Source organism: Artemia sp. Qi Xiang Cuo, chromosome 18 (assembly GCF_049724085.1).
Source record: "Artemia sp. Qi Xiang Cuo chromosome 18, ASM4972408v1, whole genome shotgun sequence".
In the NCBI taxonomy this organism is placed as follows: domain Eukaryota; kingdom Metazoa; phylum Arthropoda; class Branchiopoda; order Anostraca; family Artemiidae; genus Artemia; species Artemia sp. Qi Xiang Cuo.
This window is the reverse complement of record NC_142811.1, coordinates 9,714,134-9,733,945: the sequence shown is the minus strand read 5'-3', so window position 1 is coordinate 9,733,945 and position 19,812 is coordinate 9,714,134. Positions and strand designations below refer to the sequence as shown.

General features: G+C 35.0%; 1 protein-coding gene across 6 annotated transcripts in view; it reads left to right on the top strand.

Annotated features, from left to right (window-relative positions):
• Evi5 (ecotropic viral integration site 5) overlaps positions 1–19,812 on the top strand; it is a 237,974-nt gene that overhangs the window by 58,362 nt on the left and 159,800 nt on the right. For all 6 annotated transcript variants that reach the window (XM_089104326.1, XM_089104325.1, XM_089104323.1 and 3 more), the window contains one exon: positions 1,243–1,349. In XM_089104326.1, coding sequence (XP_088960452.1) covers positions 1,243–1,349 — 107 coding nt within the window. The remainder of the gene's footprint in view (positions 1–1,242; positions 1,350–19,812) is intronic.

The window sequence follows — 19,812 nt, the reverse complement described above, 5'->3', positions numbered from 1 at the left end:
TGACAAATTTGGTTATTATTGTAAAAATGACCATAAAAAAATAAAGTAAAAAGAGCCTACAGGAACACTTCAATCACAACTTCGTTTTCGATTACTAACTCTGAACGAATCACAACTTTGTTTCGATTAAAAGGCTATTTAATAAAATAATAAAACAAAAAATTTGGCTTGATCAAATTGGTTATCAAGATCATAATGGCCCAAAGAAAGGTTGAAGCAGTTTGTTCCGCGGCACTGGCTAGAAGTAATAGACCAGAAAAGGTCACTCTTTTTCCAAGTCCATCAAGAGGCTATCGCTGTCACCTTTACAGCTTAAGTGAATCAGTTTCAGAAGGCTTTCAGGTGCAGGTGGTATATCATTCATAATGGGTATATAACCATTTGACGACAGTTTCAAGCCCAAGTCTTCAGAGTACCAGCTTTCAGTCTTTCACACCTGTTTTCAGCCCCAAGTTTTGAGCGATTCAATACAGTTCCAACCCCCCTGTGTTACACTGTTCCGGTGATTCTGGCCTGAATCTAGATGGATTCTAACACCTTTCGTTTAAATTGACGATCCCCTTAACGATCTTTGGCTTCTTTTTTTTTGCCTTTGAAGAATGTTTTCTTTAACAAAGGAAGAAAAACTATTACAGAGCTTACTGAGAGGTGCACTTCGTAATTTTCAAGAAGATATTTGCTAATTAAACTTATCGATCAGACTGGGTTAAAAAATAAATAAAAAACACTTGAAAAAAATGGAGCTAACTCCTCCTTCTCCGTCGGAATGCCCTTTTTGCAAAAATTCTCCGAAACTGCCTTGCTCCCATCATTTTTAATCCCCTTCAGATGCTGTAACTCAAAATTCGCTATTGAAAGTATAACAGATCATTTGTTTTTGTTGGTTTTTAATTTAATTGTATAATTTCTACATGATAAGAAACTATGGATGCTGGTAAGGAGGAGCCAGGGGGTTAGTAGAGCCCCTCTCTGAGAAATGAAAATACATTATGCGAACAAAATTCAAAAAATAGGATAATTAGAAGTATTCCCATATAAAACGTGATAAAACAAGGCTCCAGATAGTACTTGCCCCCTGGGAAATATTCTGTTAGTACTCAGGTATGAAACCGTCGAAAAAAGGTAGAGTAAAAAAAACTTTGAATTTTCTAAATTAGGCAATTTTTCAACTTCAATGAAAAAGTAAGGAAATATGATAGATCTTTTTCAGTGAACACGCCATTCTCAAATTTTCACTTTTAGGTTAATTGAAACTGATGTAAAGGCGTTGAACACATTAGCTGGAATCAGTAACTGCCCAACCCACTCCCGAAGGAACTCGGATACGTCGCAAGTTTCCGACAACTCTGGTGAGCTTCATTTCAACTTCGTTTCATAGTTGCGTGATGTCTAAATCTTGACAAACTTTAGCCCCACCTTGTTTTACGGTTTCAATATGTCCATTAGTTGAACTAAGGGCTAAATTTATTTATGTTTCAAGAAGCCAAAATACGATTTTTTTTTCTAGGGATTCGTCGGTATATATATATAATATATATATATATATATATATATATATATATATATATATATATATATATATATATATATATATATATATATATATATATATATATATATATATATATATATATATGTATATGTATATCTTTTCATAGAGCGGTCTATTTGAAGATATTTGATTATTACAGGTTTTTTTTTTCAAAATTAAGGTACTTAACGAATTTTCTCAAACTTCTGACCTAACTAGACCGTTTTTTTTTTTTATGAGAGTATAAACCAGGATACCAATTTTCCTGAAAAAATATGATATTTTTACAGTTACCAATTTTTGGTTCTTTAGGCAATTTAATGTCTTTTCATAGAGCGGTCTATTCAAAGATATTTGATTATTACAGGGTTTTTTCCCAAAATTAAGGTACTTAACGAATTTTCTCAAACTTCTGACCTAACTAGACCGTTTTTTTTTTATGAGAGTATAAACCAGGATACCAATTTTCCTGAAAAAATATGGAGCCGTTTTTGAGAACTAACACATATATACAATTATTGCTCACATATAAAGGTAGTACATATATATGTATATATATATATATATATATATATATATATATATAGAGAGAGAGAGAGAGAGAGAGAGAGAGAGAGAGAGAGAGAGAGAGAGAGAGAGAGAGAGAGAGAGAGAGAGAGAGAGAGAGAGAGAGAGAGAGAGAGAGAGAGAGAGAGAGAGAGAGAGAGAGAGAGAGAGAGAGAGAGAGAGAGAGAGAGAGAGAGAGAGAGAGAGAGAGAGAGAGAGAGAGAGAGAGGGAATAACTTTGAAGCCGAAAATAAACTTTCCAAAAAGATGAATTTGTCAATTTTAAGGAGAAATCATCATTTGTAGCAACTCTTCAATAGACTTGTGTAGAAGTTTTTAACTAGCTTCTCTAATTTATTGATTCAGTTATTGGTGTTCTCTCCGAGTCAGCAGAAAATTGGGAAAAGAGACTCTCGAGAAAGAAATGACATTTGAAAAAAGGAAAAATTTTTGTCAGTTTTTTTATATAATCATTATTTTTAGAGAAAATTCTACTGAACGTACGAATTTCCAAGTGAGTTAAATGTCCTGGTGCTAAAATAAGAAAAACAGTATTACAGATTAATCGGATAGTTTATTTGGAATGGCAATGGGATATAACTCCCCTTTTGAAACACTTGCCTATTAAAATAAGTCAAACTCTATTACAAAGAGCGCGGGGCTGAGGGGAGGGAAAGCCCCTCCCCCATAATGCACAGGATAAAACTGTTCGTTTTAATTTCAACGTTGCTTTCTTCATTTCAAAATAATTGCTATTTTAGTTTAGTATTAATGTTATTTTAGGTTAGTTTAGCATTATAAATGATTGATTGATGATTGATTGATTTAATTAATATTTGTTTCAATATTGCATTCAAGGTTAATCCTAGTGTAACGGAGGCTTTACCCATTCCCGAGCCACTCTTTACAATGAAGTCTTTTGAATAGCCTAATGATGCTTTGAAAATAAGTACTTCTGCGGATATGTATCTTTTTTATAATCAAATATTATTTCTTTTTCCATAAACATAGTGTGATCACAATGCTTCCATATTCAAAAACTAGTGTTTCGAAGAACGACCTATCAACAATTCAGTACACGTGTTGAGCGCTTAATTCAAACATATTCGTCTGAATGAAGGGAGGCTATGGTGTAATTATCCCACTCTATTTTTACTTGAATAATGCCTAATAAAAATCATCTGTTTAGGTCTTGGCCTCCCTCCCCACACCCACCCAAGATGTATTAAAATCCTCTTTAATATATGCAGTATCATATGACCGTGGTATTGGTGTTAGTATTACTGCACAAACGGTCTGTAGTAACCGTTCATTTTGTACAAACTTTAATTATGTTGAGACGAAAATTGGGCCATTTTTGAATGCATGAATTTTGAAACTGGAATTTTGTATGATTTGTTATTTCATAGTACTAGACCCATCAGCTATCTTAAAAATTTTGCTTTAACGTAGCCTATATTATCTCTATTCGGACAAAAGTTTTGTTTTTGGACATCAAATGGTAGAAATCAGCATTTTGCTTTGGCACAATCGCTTTTACTACTGAAAAAGGGTGCTAGAACTTTATTCATGCGAATGATGTGTATATTTTTGTTAAAAGTATGAAACCTCCGCTCTTTGGTTCTCAGACATGTTGAATTCAAAGGTTTAGTTATCAGGGCCATATGTGCATATAGGGAGTTTCCTCATATCAACAGTTTTGTAAACCTTTTCTGTCGTTTTCATGTTCTTAGATTTTTGGGAAAGTAGGTATCGTCTTTGGTTTTCTGTCATAAACCTGTTCTGTCGTTTTCTGTTCTAAGATTTTTGGGCAAGATCTAAATTCCTTTTAATTAAGGACTTCGCGGCTATCAAACGGGTAGTTTTTCTCTAACAGCTCGAAAACAACTGATTTGTCAACAAACAAATTGCGTTCCGAAGCTCATCCTACCTATCCCCAAGGCTTTCAACCTTCTGGGATCTCTAATTTCAGTCAGTAGACGATTTATGGAAAAGATTAAGGGGGTTGGGAAGGGGGAATGAATTTCACAAAAGGCATGACCAATCTTGATCGTTTTTCACTCCGGAAAATGATATCGTGCCAATTTTCAGAAAATAATTTAGTGCTGTTTTCGATGAAAAACTAAGAGATATATACACAATTATTGCTCGTTTAATAAGGTAGATTGATGACCTGCCGAATTGTACAGACTTACGGAAAGAATATATGGATATTGGTTATGTCTCGCGTTTACTTGTTTACTAAATATACTTAAAAATACAAAAAATAACATTAACCCACAACAGAGAGCAGAACTCGTAAGGTTGGGTATGTAAGTAAGAAGACATAGACAAAAAAATATCTCGTCATAATAATAAAAATAATAGTGAAAATCAACTTGATTAACAAAAAAACAATAACAACAAAAACCTAAGAAACAAGAAAGAAAAGAAAGGAAGGGAGAAAAGAAATGCTGGGCTTTAGGGGCGGGGAGACCATCCCATCGTGGGGATAAAAAAAACACAAAGAAAAATATCATAAATTTTAATATTCGATCATCAACGGTGAATAAACAAAGATTAAAAAATAATGTTTAATATTTGTTTCTTTAAATTCAGCTAAGATTTTTGTGATGCATCAATCTGAGTTGTATCATTCAGCTTATGTTTATTTGCAATGAATGGCAAGTGGTACCTAAGTGAAAATCTTGACCTTTCGCGTCTTACAAAAGGAATTCGGTATAATACCGACCACCGACGAGCTGAACGAGGGGACAAAATCAGAAGAGATTTACTGTAGAAATAATTATTTGGATTTTGAATTTGAAAATGCCATAAAGAAATAGTTACATCTTGTATATGGTTCAAATCCGACAAATTTAGGAAAAAGAACAAGGTTTTTGTTTCAGATGTATTTTCAAGTTTTGATGGTCGATGTATTATAGTATATATATATATATGTATATATATATATATATACATATATATATATATATATATATATATATATATATATATATATGTATGTATATATATATACATATATATATATATGAGAATATTATAACTATAGGTATAATATTCTCACTGCCCTATTTTATAGTACCTGTAATTGTTTTAAATGCGTCCAAAAGGTATTGGTGAATTATTTTTAATATGGAAAATGGAAAAATAATTTTTCACACGGTACATCGACCCAATATCTTAAGCCGTTTAAACTGTTTTATTTGATTAATGCAATATAACAAAAACATATACTCCCAACAGAGAGCAGAGCTCGTGAAATTGGGTATTAATAAAGATAAAAAACACAAAAAAACAATAAATACACAACAAAAAAAAAAATATTTTCTCAACATAACGAAAAATGAGAAAGAAAAAATCCCTGGTTAAAAAAAAAAAAAAAAAAAAGAAAAAAAAAACAGAACAAAACATAAAGAAAACAAACGCTGGACAAGTGGTTATGGAAGGCTATCCCAACATGAATAACAAATATAAACACAAAAAATTAATAATAATAATAAAAAACTCTATTCCACCATCACAGGTCATATAATTTTAATATTTTCTTCTTTAGAACTGATATTTGCCGAAATGACTCAATTTGAATTCTATTTTTCAACCTATATTTATTTGAAATAAATGGTATTTGGTATCTAATTGAAAATCTAGATCTTTCACAATTAACAAAGGGTCTTTCACAATTAACAAAGGACTAATTAATTTGTTAATCTTGAGCAAGTTTAATCCTTAAAAGATCAATGTTATTACGGAAAGACAACAATGAATCAAGAAAAACTCCTAAATAACGATGTGACTGAATCCTACAAATTTTATTCTCATCAACCTGAAGCTCCTGACAAAAAATCAATTCAATGACGCGTTTTGAACGGCCAAAAACCATAAATTCAGTTTTAGTAAAATTTGGTACTAAATTATTAGAAACAAACCATTGGTTAGCTGAAGTAACAGTTATAATCAAATTATCAATTAATGTAGATGAATCCCTCGCTTTAACAGATATAACTGCGTCATCTGCAAATAGAATAGCAAGACTAATATTCACCTGCAAACTTTGCGGAAGATCATTAATATAAATCAAAAATAAAAGCGGACCTTGAGGGACATAAAATAAAACTGAACCTTGAGGGACACCCAGATCATTAAGTTTTTTTTTAATTAGACAGTTTCCATCGACATCTACAGAAATATTACGTCCAAACCGGTATGATTTTCCTAAATCTAATCCTATCCCTCTTATGCCTTGATTTTTCATTTTGTCCAGAAGAATTTCATGGCTTAATGTTTCAAATACTTTCTTAACATCGTAGAAAACAGTAGCCACATGAAAATCATCATCTAAACAGTCATTTATTTCTAATAAGAAAGTTGCAACTGCGTGTTGTGTCGAATGGCTTGCCCTAAATCCAAACTTGTATTTGGTAATTTTTTTATCATATGCAAATAATTTAACATCCTTTCTTTAAATTTTTTTTCAAACACTTTAGATAAAGGCCATAAAATTGCAATTGAACGATAGTTATTTACACCAGATTTATCACCTTTTTTATGTTACGGAATTACCTCGACAATTTTCCATCTACTAGGAAACATACCTGAACCCGAGGCCGTATCCAGTGGGAGACTAGGGAGTTTGTCCCCCCCCCCTCGAAATGTATGTCCGAAACGTAAAAAACGTAACAAAAATCAATATAAGCAAATTTCTATTGCGTTTTAAAGTTTTTTTGTACTTTAATTCTCTTTCCCCATGAAAAATTCCTCCATGGGAAGATCCTCCCACGTAACCCGCCTCCCTCTGGCCCCCCGACATGAAAAATCCCCCATAAACGTCTGTATACTTCCCAATAACCAATATTATATGTAAACAATGGGCAAAGTTCATAATTTGCAGCCCTTCCCCGGTGACTGTGGGGGATTAAGTCTTCCTCAAAGACATAGTTAGTAGATTTTTCTACTATGCTGAACAAAATGGTTATTTCAAAATTTTGATCCGGTGACTTTGGGAAAAAATGAGCGTGGGAGGGAGCCTAGTTGCCCTCCTATCTTTTTGTCACTTAAAAAGGGCACTAGAACTTTCAATTTCCGTTCGAATAAGCCCTCTCGCGACATTATAGGACCACTGGGTTAATACGATCACCTCTGAAAAAAAACAAAACAAAAAAACAACAACAAATAAACACGGATCCGTGATCTTTCTTCTGGCAAAAAAAATACACAAGTTCCACATTTTTACAGATAGGAGCTTGAAAACTCTACAGTAGGGTTATCTGATACGTTGAATCTGATGGTATGATTTTCATAAGGATACTATTACTTTTATGGGGGGTTTCCCCTTTTTTCGAAAATAAGGCAAATTTTTTCTGGCTCGTAACTTTTGATGGGTAAGACTAAACTTGATGTAACTAATATATTTAAAATCAGCATAAAAATACAATTCTTTTAATATGTATGTGTATAAAAATTCTGTTTTTTAGAGTTTCGGTTACTATTGAGCCGGGTTGGTCCTTACATTTCGTTACCACGGACTGTTTAGTACTGAACTCCACTCAAAGTCACTAAGCCCTTCTGTTAAAGTTAACAAATTTTTAGGCGAAAAGTCTCAACGCTTTGTTTGACTTTTTTTTATTATATGGGAAATAAAGCGGAAAATCAGCCATAATTATGCAGTGATCAGATGAATCATCAGAAATAACATATGTATTAACGGCGCTGTAAGGTGAAAAAATATTATTAATTAGTGAAAATGATCTATCAGTTATCCTGGATGACATAAAACATAGAAGGTTTATTCCATGTACTAGCGGACATTCTAAAAACTGCACAGTGTCTTTTATCCGTTTTATTCTGGTTAGTAGATACAAGGTTCATTAAATCAATATTAAAGTCTCCCATAACTAGATAAGTAGTATTAAGAATAGCTAATTTATCCGAAAAAATTTCAAAACGATTTATAAATTCTACCTGACTAGCTGACGCAGTACGGTGAATAACTGCGTCACAGGATTTTCAGGGTATAGATACTTTTGAAAGAAAAAATAAGTTGTTGAAGTTCTTGACCCCAATTTCTTAAAAACTTTTTCAATACGAAGTTTTAATTCATTTTTTTGTGGCAAGCTATACCTCCGATTGTTTCTACAGTTGGTGAGCTATAAGCAGGGTTGCCACCAGCTCAAAAATAAAATCCCGTTTTTTCTAAAGAAAAATCCTGGAATTTCAAAAAAAATCCCCGGACACAGTTTTTAGGTTATACAACATAGGGCTGCGCAGTGATGACGTAAAAATCAAGGCGCGTGATATGTCGTACAGAGAGACATGGTTTCTAATTGTAACTAACAACTGATTATCAATATTCCTAGTATTATTTTGACGTGAATTCGTTCTGGTGGATTTGTAGGATCTACGACGAACAATTTAGGCCAAAACAATTCGCCAAAGTATCAAGATAACGTGTCGACGCACCCACGTTTCATCGTTATTTTAATTTCCGCCCAAGAATTGACGCCACGCTTCGCAGCCATATAGCGCGTCCAGACTATCCGTTCTTTGAAAAAATGGGACGGAAATCTATAAGCTATCAGAATTTCTTAGTTAACGGAAAGGTCACTGCGTTTCTATTTCTTATTAATAATCCCAGCTGAGCGAATTTTCTCTCTAGTGGACGTGGCGTTGTTTTTTTTTGTATTGTCTGGATGTGTTGTCTTGTTGAGGCTGATTGTGTTTTCAAGGTTTTTTTAAGAGTGAGCTTTATCCGTATAAGTTCTATTTTTGGTATGTTATTAGGTACTTTCGCATTATATGGGCCTTTACAAGGAATTCAGTCACGAAAAACCCGTTTTTGACGGGTTAATTCAAGAGACGGCTATAGAGTAATGCAATCCATAGCGTGGTTTTCGATTGCGTATACGATATTTAAACTGTTGTTTTTTGGGGTTTAGGGGGGGAGGTACCAAGGTTAGGCTAGGCTACGTATTTAATGTATGCTATGCTTTACCCCCCCCCCCCCCACCAACCCACCCCACCCCATTCCCTCCCCTAATTTGCAAATATATAGCCCGAATTTGTTTCTAAACTATTTTATATTCATCCTATTTTATTTTATTTCATTAGCATTAACCAAACTTGACTTTTTAGAAAGGCCCATATAATGCGCAAGTACCTGTTATTATTATTCGTTTTTTTGTTTTATTTTTAATTACACACTTATGATGACGAAGCATCCAGATTTAAAGCATCTACGTAAAAAAAATGAGCTAAGGATTTGGCAATAGCTTGTAAAATGAAATTTATTGCAAGGACATGAACATTACGCATAAAGTTATGCGAAATTTCAAGAAAGTGGAACACTTTTCGCATGAACTTCCTTGCAGATCATAATGTTAATCAATGAGTAGATACTAAAAAATATTTCGGTGACAAATTGGAAAATAAATGCCCTTGGTTTTTAAGTAATAATACAGTCAGTGCATAACCTTAACCCCTAAGGCCAGTGTCACATGGTCTAAAAACACGATATGATTTAATATGATTGTTATTTCAGAATGGGCGCGGTCTTTATGTGTCTCTAAGAGCGATATTTTTGACTGGCCTCGGTGAAAGCGATGTTTTGGATTCAGAAAATTATAGTGCCTAGATTTTTATTCCAATTTATATAAAATGTTTTTTACGTGTATGTTTTATTGTGCCCTGTCTGTTAAAGCTGTTGCACCCATAGAAGATTTTCTACATTAAAATTTGTGTAACGGGAGCTAGGAGCAGGAGTGGGAATTGCTTTCTGTTAAAGCTGTTGCACTCATAGAAGATTTTTTACATTAAAATTTGTGTAACGGGAGCTAGGAACAGGATTGGGAATTGCTTTCTGTTAAAGCTGTTGCACCCATAGAAGATTTTCTACATTAAAATTTGTGTAACGGGAGCTAGGAGCAGAAGTGGGAATTGCTTTCTGTTAAAGCTGTTGCGCCCATAGAAGATTTTCTACATTAAAATTTGTGTAACGGGAGCTAGGAGCAGGAGTGGGAATTGCTTTCTGTTAAAGCTGTTGCACCCATAGAAGATTTTCTACATTAAAATTTGTGTAACGGGAGCTAGGAACAGGAGTGGGAATTGCTTTCTGTTAAAGCTGTTGCACCCATAGAAGATTTTCTACATTAAAATTTGTGTAACGGGAGCTAGGAGCAGTAGTGGGAATTGCTTTCTGTTAAAGCTGTTGCGCCCATAGAAGATTTTCTACATTAAAATTTGTGTAACGGGAGCTAGGAGCAGGAGTGGGAATTGCTTTCTGTTAAAGCTGTTGCACCCATAGAAGATTTTCTACATTAAAATTTGTGTAACGGGAGCTAGGAACAGGAGTGGGAATTGCTTTCTGTTAAAGCTGTTGCACCCATAGAAGATTTTCTACATTAAAATTTGTGTAACGGGAGCTAGGAACAGGAGTGGGAATTGCTTTCTGTTAAAGCTGTTGCACCCATAGAAGATTTTCTACATTAAAATTTGTGTAACGGGAGCTAGGAACAGGAGTGGGAATTGCTTTCTGTTAAAGCTGTTGCACCCATAGAAGATTTTCTACATTAAAATTTGTGTAACGGGAGCTAGGAGCAGGAGTGGGAATTGCTTTCTATTAAAGCTGTTGCACCCATAGAAGATTTTCTACATTAAAATTTGTGTAACGGGAGCTAGGAGCAGAAGTGGGAATTGCTTTCTGTTAAAGCTGTTGCGCCCATAGAAGATTTTCTACAATAAAATTTGTGTAACGGGAGCTAGGAGCAGGAGTGGGAATTGCTTTCTGTTAAAGCTGTTGCACCCATAGAAGATTTTTTACATTAAAATTTGTGTAACGGGAGCTAGGAGCAGGAGGGGGAATTGCTTTCTGTTAAAGCTGTTGGACCCATAGAAGATTTTCTACATTAAAATTTGTGTAACGGGAGCTAGGAGCAGGAGTGGGAATTGCTTTCTGTTAAAGCTGTTGCACCCATAGAAGATTTTTTACATTAGAATTTGTGTAACGGGAGCTAGGAGCAGGAGGGGGAATTGCTTTCTGTTAAAGCTGTTGCACCCATAGAAGATTTTTTACATTAAAATTTGTGTAACGGGAGCTAGGAGCAGGAGTGGGAATTGCTTTCTGTTAAAGCTGTTGCACCCATAGAAGATTTTCTACATTAAAATTTGTGTAACGGGAGCTAGGAGCAGGAGTGGGAATTGCTTTCTGTTAAAGCTGTCGCTTCCAACGTTGGTGTTCAACCTTAACCCCTAAGGCCATTGTCTCATGGTTTAAAAATGCGATAAGATTTGAGATAATTTTTATTTCAAAATACGCGTGGCCTATATGGTTTTATGACTAGCGATGTTCTTGGATTAAGAAAAATGTACTGTCAAGATTTTTGTTCCAATTTATTCAGAATATTTTTTTTACGTGTTTGTGTTATTAGGTCCTGTCTGTTAAAGTGGTTGCATCCATCGAAAATTCTCTACAATAAGATGTGTGGAGTGGAGTGGAGATGGGAGTTGCTTAACTCCTAATGTCATTGTCATATTGTTTGAAAAGACGATATGATTTAAGCTACTTTTTATTTCAAAATACATTTGGGCTTTATATTTTTCTGTGTCTTCAAGAGCAATGTTTTTGACTGGCCTCAAAGAAAGCGATGTTTTGTGATTTAGAAAAATATAGTGTCGAGATTTCTATTCTGAGTTTCTATGCTCTTCTTTTTGACGTGTACATGTTATTGTGCCCTGTGGGTTAAAGTAGTTGCGCCCATGGAGGATTTTCTCCAATTGAATTTCTGTAACGGAAGTTGGAATGGGAGTTATTTTCTCTTAGTGGGCGTTCATACGCTGGATTATGTCTCAGACTCTGACCAAATTTCCTACTCAGAATGGTTGAATTCCAAGGTATTTTCAGAAATAGGAAGTTCAGAATCATAATTGTCCCCTAAATAGGTGTTTTCAGTTCTGAAAATGTTGCTCCATAGTTCCTATTTTCAGCTTTCAGCCATTTTGAGCGGGAAACTTGGACAGAGTCTGAGACAGAATCCAGCGTCTGAACGCCCACTTACAGTTTTTGCACTTACAGGTTAGGGTGTACTAAGTCTGACTTCAATATTCCGTGGGTGGAAATTCTCAGTGGATGTAACCATCAAGTAAACTTTTAAGCTACGGAGAAAGACTTCAGTGTGTTTTACCTTATAAATATCCTGCCCAAATTTTTCCTCTTTTCTTTTTTTCTTTTTTTTTTTTACAGAGAATAAATAAGTAAAATAAATATTTATAAATGCAGATGGTCTAAAAATACAAAACTTAAAGAGCTACAAAATTACTAGACGCGTATTACCACGAAGCCATGAAACAGAAACATTTTTTTGGATTCCCTTAGAAATCAGGATATCTGATTTTTAATCTTTTAGTATTTTTGTTGAATTAATTTTTCAATCCATTATAACATCGTTCTAATGCCAACTTTTAGAAGATGCTATTCTTTGGTTAGAAATCATTGCATCCCCTATACATTCCTCCTAGTTGGGATTATCATCTTAAAAAAAAAATATCGGGAATAAAACGTATTCCTCGGGTACCACCACACAAGACCTATGTTACGACCTGTAATCGTCCTATATTTTTGTCCTAATAGTTCTTTCTCCTTTTTTACCATTCTTGAAAACTAGTAAGTAACAGGAATGCCATTTGAGAAGGAAGACTGGGCCATCCTCTTGGCTAGTAAATCCTTATAACAATTTGAGGATTGTGAATGTTCATTACGCAAGTGAACAAATAAACGTTCATATAGAGATAAGTCCATTTATTAGACAGTGAAAACAGATACATGTCTGGATGTTTTGACCACACATACAGCGGTCGTGATCAGCAGAAACACGTTTCTGAGTGTTTCTGCTGATAATGACCGCTGTATCTGTGGTCGAATACTCGTATCCAGACTTTTGTATCTGTTTTCACTGTCTAATAACTGGACCTATCCCCATTTGAACGTTTATTTGTTCGTCATTAAAAGGCAGTGTGATCTGGGAAAAAAATATATATCAACCATATTCTCAGTTTAAAGGATTTAGCTGTTACGAAAAGAATTATTCTTCCAATGGAAGGTTGTAGGCCTAAGTTTTATGTTGTATTTTTTTTTTGTGAAATATTTAAATTGTTGGAAATATTGTTTTTTGGTCAGAAGCCCTTAAAAAGTGTCATGGGAATTTTCCTTGTCTTTCGTGTACAGGTGTGCCCCAAGTTATTTTTCAAGGGTGCATCAGTGCATGAAGGAATTTAATACTGAACCAAGGGTGTACATACTGGAGGATAGGGTAGCAGCGTTCAGTATTCCTTTTCTCCTAAAAGACAAGAAATATTCATAAAATGCCAAATTGTACAACACCAGGAAAAAATACGACGTTCTCTGTCAGTTTAATAAAACTTTTTGTTTAAAAAAAACAGGGTTGCTCAAAACATAAAAAGTAGACTTGGCCTAATTGGTACACCTATTTCCTCAGACGACTAGGGGCCCACTGCCTTTTCAAATTCTATCTTCTAAAAATGCTTATATGTCTTCTCTAAAAAAAAAAAAAAAAAAACAAACAAAAAGCTCGAGAGTTGTTAACTCGGCTGACAGACAGCAAAAATATTAAAATATACGTTTCTAGCTCTTAAATTGTTATTTACAACCAAGTGCAGGGAGTATACAAATATGCTTTCGGGCCTTATAATTAGACAGACATTGGCGACCATAAGCTGAATTTTAGGGGGGGGCTTAGCTGGTCTAATCGGCACTTCCAATGCTGTATAATAGAAATCTCAAAACTAAAATATAAAATACATGGCAGCATCAGTCAGACAGGGGGGCTGGAGCCCCCTCTGCCCCCCCCATATGGGCGCCCATGCGGAAAGAGTTTTTGTATCAAGAGCTTTGAATTGAAGTTCTAGAGGCTTGAGTTCAAGAGCTTTGAAGCTATTTCTGCGGTCGAGGAAAAGAGATAAAACGCAATTTTGAAAAAGTAAAACAAATAAAACAAATAAACACAGAAACTTTATGTCACTTAAAAACGACTGTTAGTTTTGTATTATACCGACCACGCACAAGAGTGTGAAGTTAGGTTAATCATAATAAAGTATACCAAAATGTGATGAAAATATAAAACTTTAGTAACAAAACTATAGAAACTACTACAGAGAATTATGGAAAGCTGGCCGCCCAGAGCGCATTATATTAAATACCTAACCTAACCGACTCTATATATTAAATATTTAATTGAAATATTACTGCATAGTAGTTTATCTTGGGGTTAGAATTTGTCGTAAGACAAAATTTAAGAAAAATGGGAACTTCTCCAGAGGCTGTAAAGAGGGGACTGGGATGGAGGAGGAGCGAGTGAAGCTGTGTTTGCCTCAGGACATTTGGTGCTGCAGTTAGTTATTAGTAGTAGTATTAGTAATATCTCTCAATTAGATAGTCTTCTGTTTATCAACAGGCATGTTTTCCATCTGGACAAAGAAGATGTAAGGACCAATCAATAAGCCTTTTCCTGTATTAATTAAAGAAGCTTTTTCCACAAAATAAGTTTTTCAAAAAAAGTAAAGAACTGTATTAAACCAAAGATGAACAAAAATAGAACCAAATAATCTACGAAGCATACGACTACCAAAAATCAGTATTAATAAATAAATGAAACCAAAAACAAACATAAATTAAAATAAATCACAGAGTCAAACTCAAAACGAGCAGAAATTAAGGTACTCCTGTACTAAACGGACTCTTTTATATACTTCTAGTTTGGTTAGTGCTAATTAAATAAAAAAAAATAGGAGGAATATATAATATTTTATAAACAAATTTGGGATATATATTTGCACACTAGGGGGTTGGGGTGGGGGTAAAGCATAGCATATATTATTAGGTAACCTAACCTAGGTACCGTTCCCCCCCCTAAACCCTAAAATACAGCAGTTCAAATATCGTATTAGCAATGAAAACCGCACTATATATTACATTGCTCTCTAGCGGTGTCTTGAACTATCCGGTCATAAACGGTTTTTCCGCGACTGGTTTCCATTGCAGTATATAATAGAGTCTGTTTAGTACAGGAGTACCGAAATTAATATGAGTAGGGTTCTAAACCCTTATGCTTTCTAAAAGCCAGGATATAATTTGTACTCTACTGGAAAAAAAATTCAATCGAATTTACTGACAAAAAATGTGCATTGTCCGTTTAATATACATAATTACATATGCTAATATTTATTCCTTAAAGTCTTAATTAATGTTCGATTTCTTAAAGTTATAAAAATGAAACATTTAAACGAATTTTTTTTCAGTAAAGTATTAATTATATTCTGGCTTTTAGAAAGCATGGGGGTTTAGAACCCTACTCATATTAATTTCTGCTCGTTTTGAGTTTGACTCTGTGATATATTTTAATTTCTGTTTGTTTTGGGTTTCATTTATTTATTGATAGAGATTTGCGATAGTTGTAGTGTGGCAGATCTGGAAATTATGTATCTAAGGAGGACACTCCCCCAGAGCCCTCAGGGCAAGGGTAGTAAGTTATGCCCTGGGGGCATATAAGGTTTTATAGAAAACGTTGTCGTAAAATCTTCAAAAAGGGCTCATTCGAATGGAAATTCAAAGGACTAGTGCCCTTTTTTTATAGTAAAAATGATTGGAGGGCAACTAACCCCTTTCTCACGCCCACCATTTCTCCAAACACATCCAAAAATTTTCTTAGATAGACATTTTGTTCCACGTAGTTGAAATTTCTGGAAATTAGGTCATTCAGGATGACAACCCCCCCCCCCTCACACACAGCCCTCAGGGAAAAGGTTGTAAGTTATGCCCTTGGGGCATATAAGGTTTTTATAGAAAGCTTTGTCGTAAAAACTTCAAAAAGGACTCATTCTAGTTAATATTCAAAAGGCCAGTGCCCTTTTTAATGGTCGACAGTGACTAGAGGGCAACTAATCCTTCTCCCACACCCACCCTTTCCCCAAACACAGCCAATCAAAATTTGGAGGTGGAAATTTTTTTCAATCTAGTTGAAAGTTCTAGAAACTAGGTCCTTTAGGATGACAAACCCCCACAGCCTTCAGGGAAAAGGTTGTAAATTATGCTCTTTGAGCATATAAGGTTCTTATAAAAAGCGTTATTGCAAAAACTTCAAAAAAGGCTCATTCGATTGGAAATTGAAAGGGCTAATGTCCTTTTTAATAATTGAAAGTGATTGGAGGGCAACTAACCCCCCTTTCTTGCCCACCATTCCCCCAAACACATGCAATCAAAATTTTGAAATATCCAGTTTGTTCTACGTAGTAGAAAGTTCTGGAAATTAGGTCATTAAGGATGACAACCCCCCCCCTCACACACAGCCCTCAGGGAAAAGGTTGTAAGTTATGCCCTGGGGGCATACAAGGTTTTTATAGAAAGCTTTGTCGTAAAAACTTCAAAAAAGACTCATTCGATTGGAAATTGAAAAGGCTAGTGCCCTTTTTAATAGTTGAAAGTGATTGGAGGGCAACTAACCCCTCTCTCACGCCCACCCTTTCCCCAAACACAGCCAATCAAAATTTGGAGGTGGAAATTTTGTTCAACGTAGTTGAAAGTTCTAGAAATTAGGTCTTTAAGGATGACAACCCCCCACAACTCTCAGGGTAAGGGTGTAAGTTATGCCCTGGGGGCATATAAGGCTCTTATAGAAAGCGTTGTCGCAAAAACTTCAAAAAGGGCTCATTCGAGTGAAATTGAAAGGGCTAGTGCCCTTTTTAATAATTGGAAGGGATTTGAGGGCAACAAACCCACCTCTCATGTCCATCATTTTCCCAAACATATGCAATCGAAATTTTGAGATATCCAGTTTGTTCTACGTAGTTGAAAATCCAGGAAGTTAGGTCTTTGAGAATGATAACCCCCTCACAGCCCTCAGGGCAAGGGTTGTAAGTTATGCCCTGGGGGCATATAAGATTTTTATAGAAAGCGTTGTCGTATAAACTTCAAAAAGGGCTCATTTGATTGTAAATTGAAAGGGCTAGTGCTCTTTTTAATAGTCAAAAGTGATCGGAGAGCAACTAACCCCCCTCTCATGCCCACCATTTCCCCAAACATCCAATCAAAATTTTGAGATAGCCATTTTGTTCAACGTAGCTGAAAGTTCTGGAAATTATGTCTTTGAGGATAACAACCCCCACACCCCCACATCCCTCAGGCCAAGGGCTGTAAGTTGGGCCCTGGGGGCATGTAAGGATTTATAGATAGCGTTGTCGTAGGAACTTCAAAAAGGGCTAATTCAATTGGAAATTTAATGGGCTAGTGGCCTTTTTAATAGTCCAAAGTGATTGGAGGGCAACTAACACCCCTCTCACGCTCACCTTTTCCCCAAACAAATCCAATCCAATTTTTGAGATAGCTATTTTGTTCAACGTAGTTGAAAGTCCTGGAAATTAGGTCTTTGAGGATGACAACACCCTCAAAGCCCTCAGGGCAAGAGTTATAAGCTATGCCCTGGGGGCATATAAGGTTTTTTATAGAAGGAGCTGTCGTAGAAACTTCAAATTTCCGGAATTTTCAACTACGTTGAACAAAATGGCTATCTCAAAATTTGATTGTATGTATTTGGGGAAATGGTGGGAATGGAAGGGGTGTTAGTTGCCTCCCATCACTGTCAGCTGTTAAAAAGGGTACAATCCCTTCTAATTTCCAATCGAATGAGCCCTTTTGGAAGTTTCTACGACAACTCTTTCGATACGAAGTGCAAGAAACAAAGAAAAATACATTGTGCCAACATCGTTCTTTACTTAGGCAGCGCTATTGCGTTGCCTACGATATGTCCAGAAATGAAGACAGATCATGTCTCCACAAAACGCCATCATCCATATATTCATCGTAAGCTCTTCCGCTATTTTTTTTGGTGATATTTGATGGCCTCAAGCTTCACCCTTATCGTCATATTGGGGCAAACTATAACCCACCGCTATTTCTAATTTAAACCTCTAAAATGAAGACATGTCTTTTCTCTATACAATTGTAAATCTATCTCTAGTATTAACCCTAAGCTTTTTTAATTTTTTGTATTGCACTGTTATTCTTGCTAAGGAAATTTTATGGCCTCTTAAGTCATTCTTGAGGAGTTTTCAGCCTAGTTTCCCGGGGAAGCCTTGTGTTCTAACGATAAATACTGGAACGGATTTTACAGCTGTTTCCCAGTGGAGAGTTAGTGTTCCTTTTTCATTTTTATTGCTCCTATCTTAGAAATCTGTTCCTTAAATAGGGAAGTAAAGCTGAGTTCTGATAGAAGATGGTAAATTGTATCAAGCGAAATCGATTTAGCGACTTTACTGTGTGAATTCTGGCTAGCGACTTTACTGTGTGAATTGTGGCTGATTAGTGACTTCACTGTGTGAATTCTGGCTGATACGTCTAAAATAGTTTATTAAACTCAGGAAACTTTTGTTTATTACAAAGACGTCCAAAAACGCAAACTTTTTATCGGGGATCTGACTATAAATGAAGCAAATGTTTGACCGTTTTTAACTTTTTTTTTTCATCGGGTGACTTGAAATCTAATACTTATGTCCTTAAAGTATGGGACATAAACGGAGAGCTTTTTAGGCTTTTGACTGGCTTTCAGTATTTTTTTTCTTAAAACCATACATAAAACTTAACCTGAATGCATAACTCTACAATACGCATAACCATTTACACATGTTAAACTAAAATCAAATCAGCAACTATAAATGGTAAGTCTATCTCTCAAAACTAAGAATCATCCATCTACAGATGTAAAAAATTCGTCTCTCTCCATGAGCACAGAAATGATGAAGACAGCCTACTGTTCCTATTTATCATTCCCAAGAGGGACAAGGTGAAATCAAGGAGTCAGCATAAATTGCCCTGGTCTTTTGTATTTATTTGGGAATAAAGATAACAATTCACCCAACAAGACAACCAAAATAAAGAAATATCAGTGCTACTATTCATTATGAAATGAATGTATATAGTACATGGAAGCATTTGTAAAAGAATTTCCTCGGGATTTTATGTCTAGGGAACTTTCAGTATTGGAACTGTTATGGAAAGTTTACACATACACACACACACACACACACACACACATATATATATATATATATATATATATATATATATATATATATATATATATATATATATATATATATATATATATATATATATATATATATATATATATATATATATATATATATATTTTTATATATATATATATATATATATATATATATTTCACTAATTTTCTTGGAACATAAACGGAAATTTTTCCGAGCGGTCTCTTGTGGTTGACCAGTTTGTGAATAAATATAATGTGTTATGCCTGCAAGAACATTTCATCACAGAAGTTGGCCTAAACCTACTAAATCTCTGGCCGTCCTACTCTATGTTCTTCGTGCCTTCAAAACGTTCATCTCCGCGGGGCCGTCCGTCTGGCGGTATTGCGACGTTAGTTAATAATCATTTCACGTGCAAAGTAGACGGTAACAGTGACATTTTTCCTGCAACTAGACTAGATACCCTCCTAGTTATAGATGTTTACTTTCCAAAGGATTCCCGTGACAACAAATCTGACAGTGCTTTTGCTATAAGTACTGCTAAACTAGCCCGCTGCCCTAAAAAAGCCGAACACGGGTCCCACGAGTGCATAAGAATGGGTGACTTTAACTATAATTTAAAAGTTAATATTAATGCCCAAGGTAGTCGCTGTCATATTCGCTTATATATA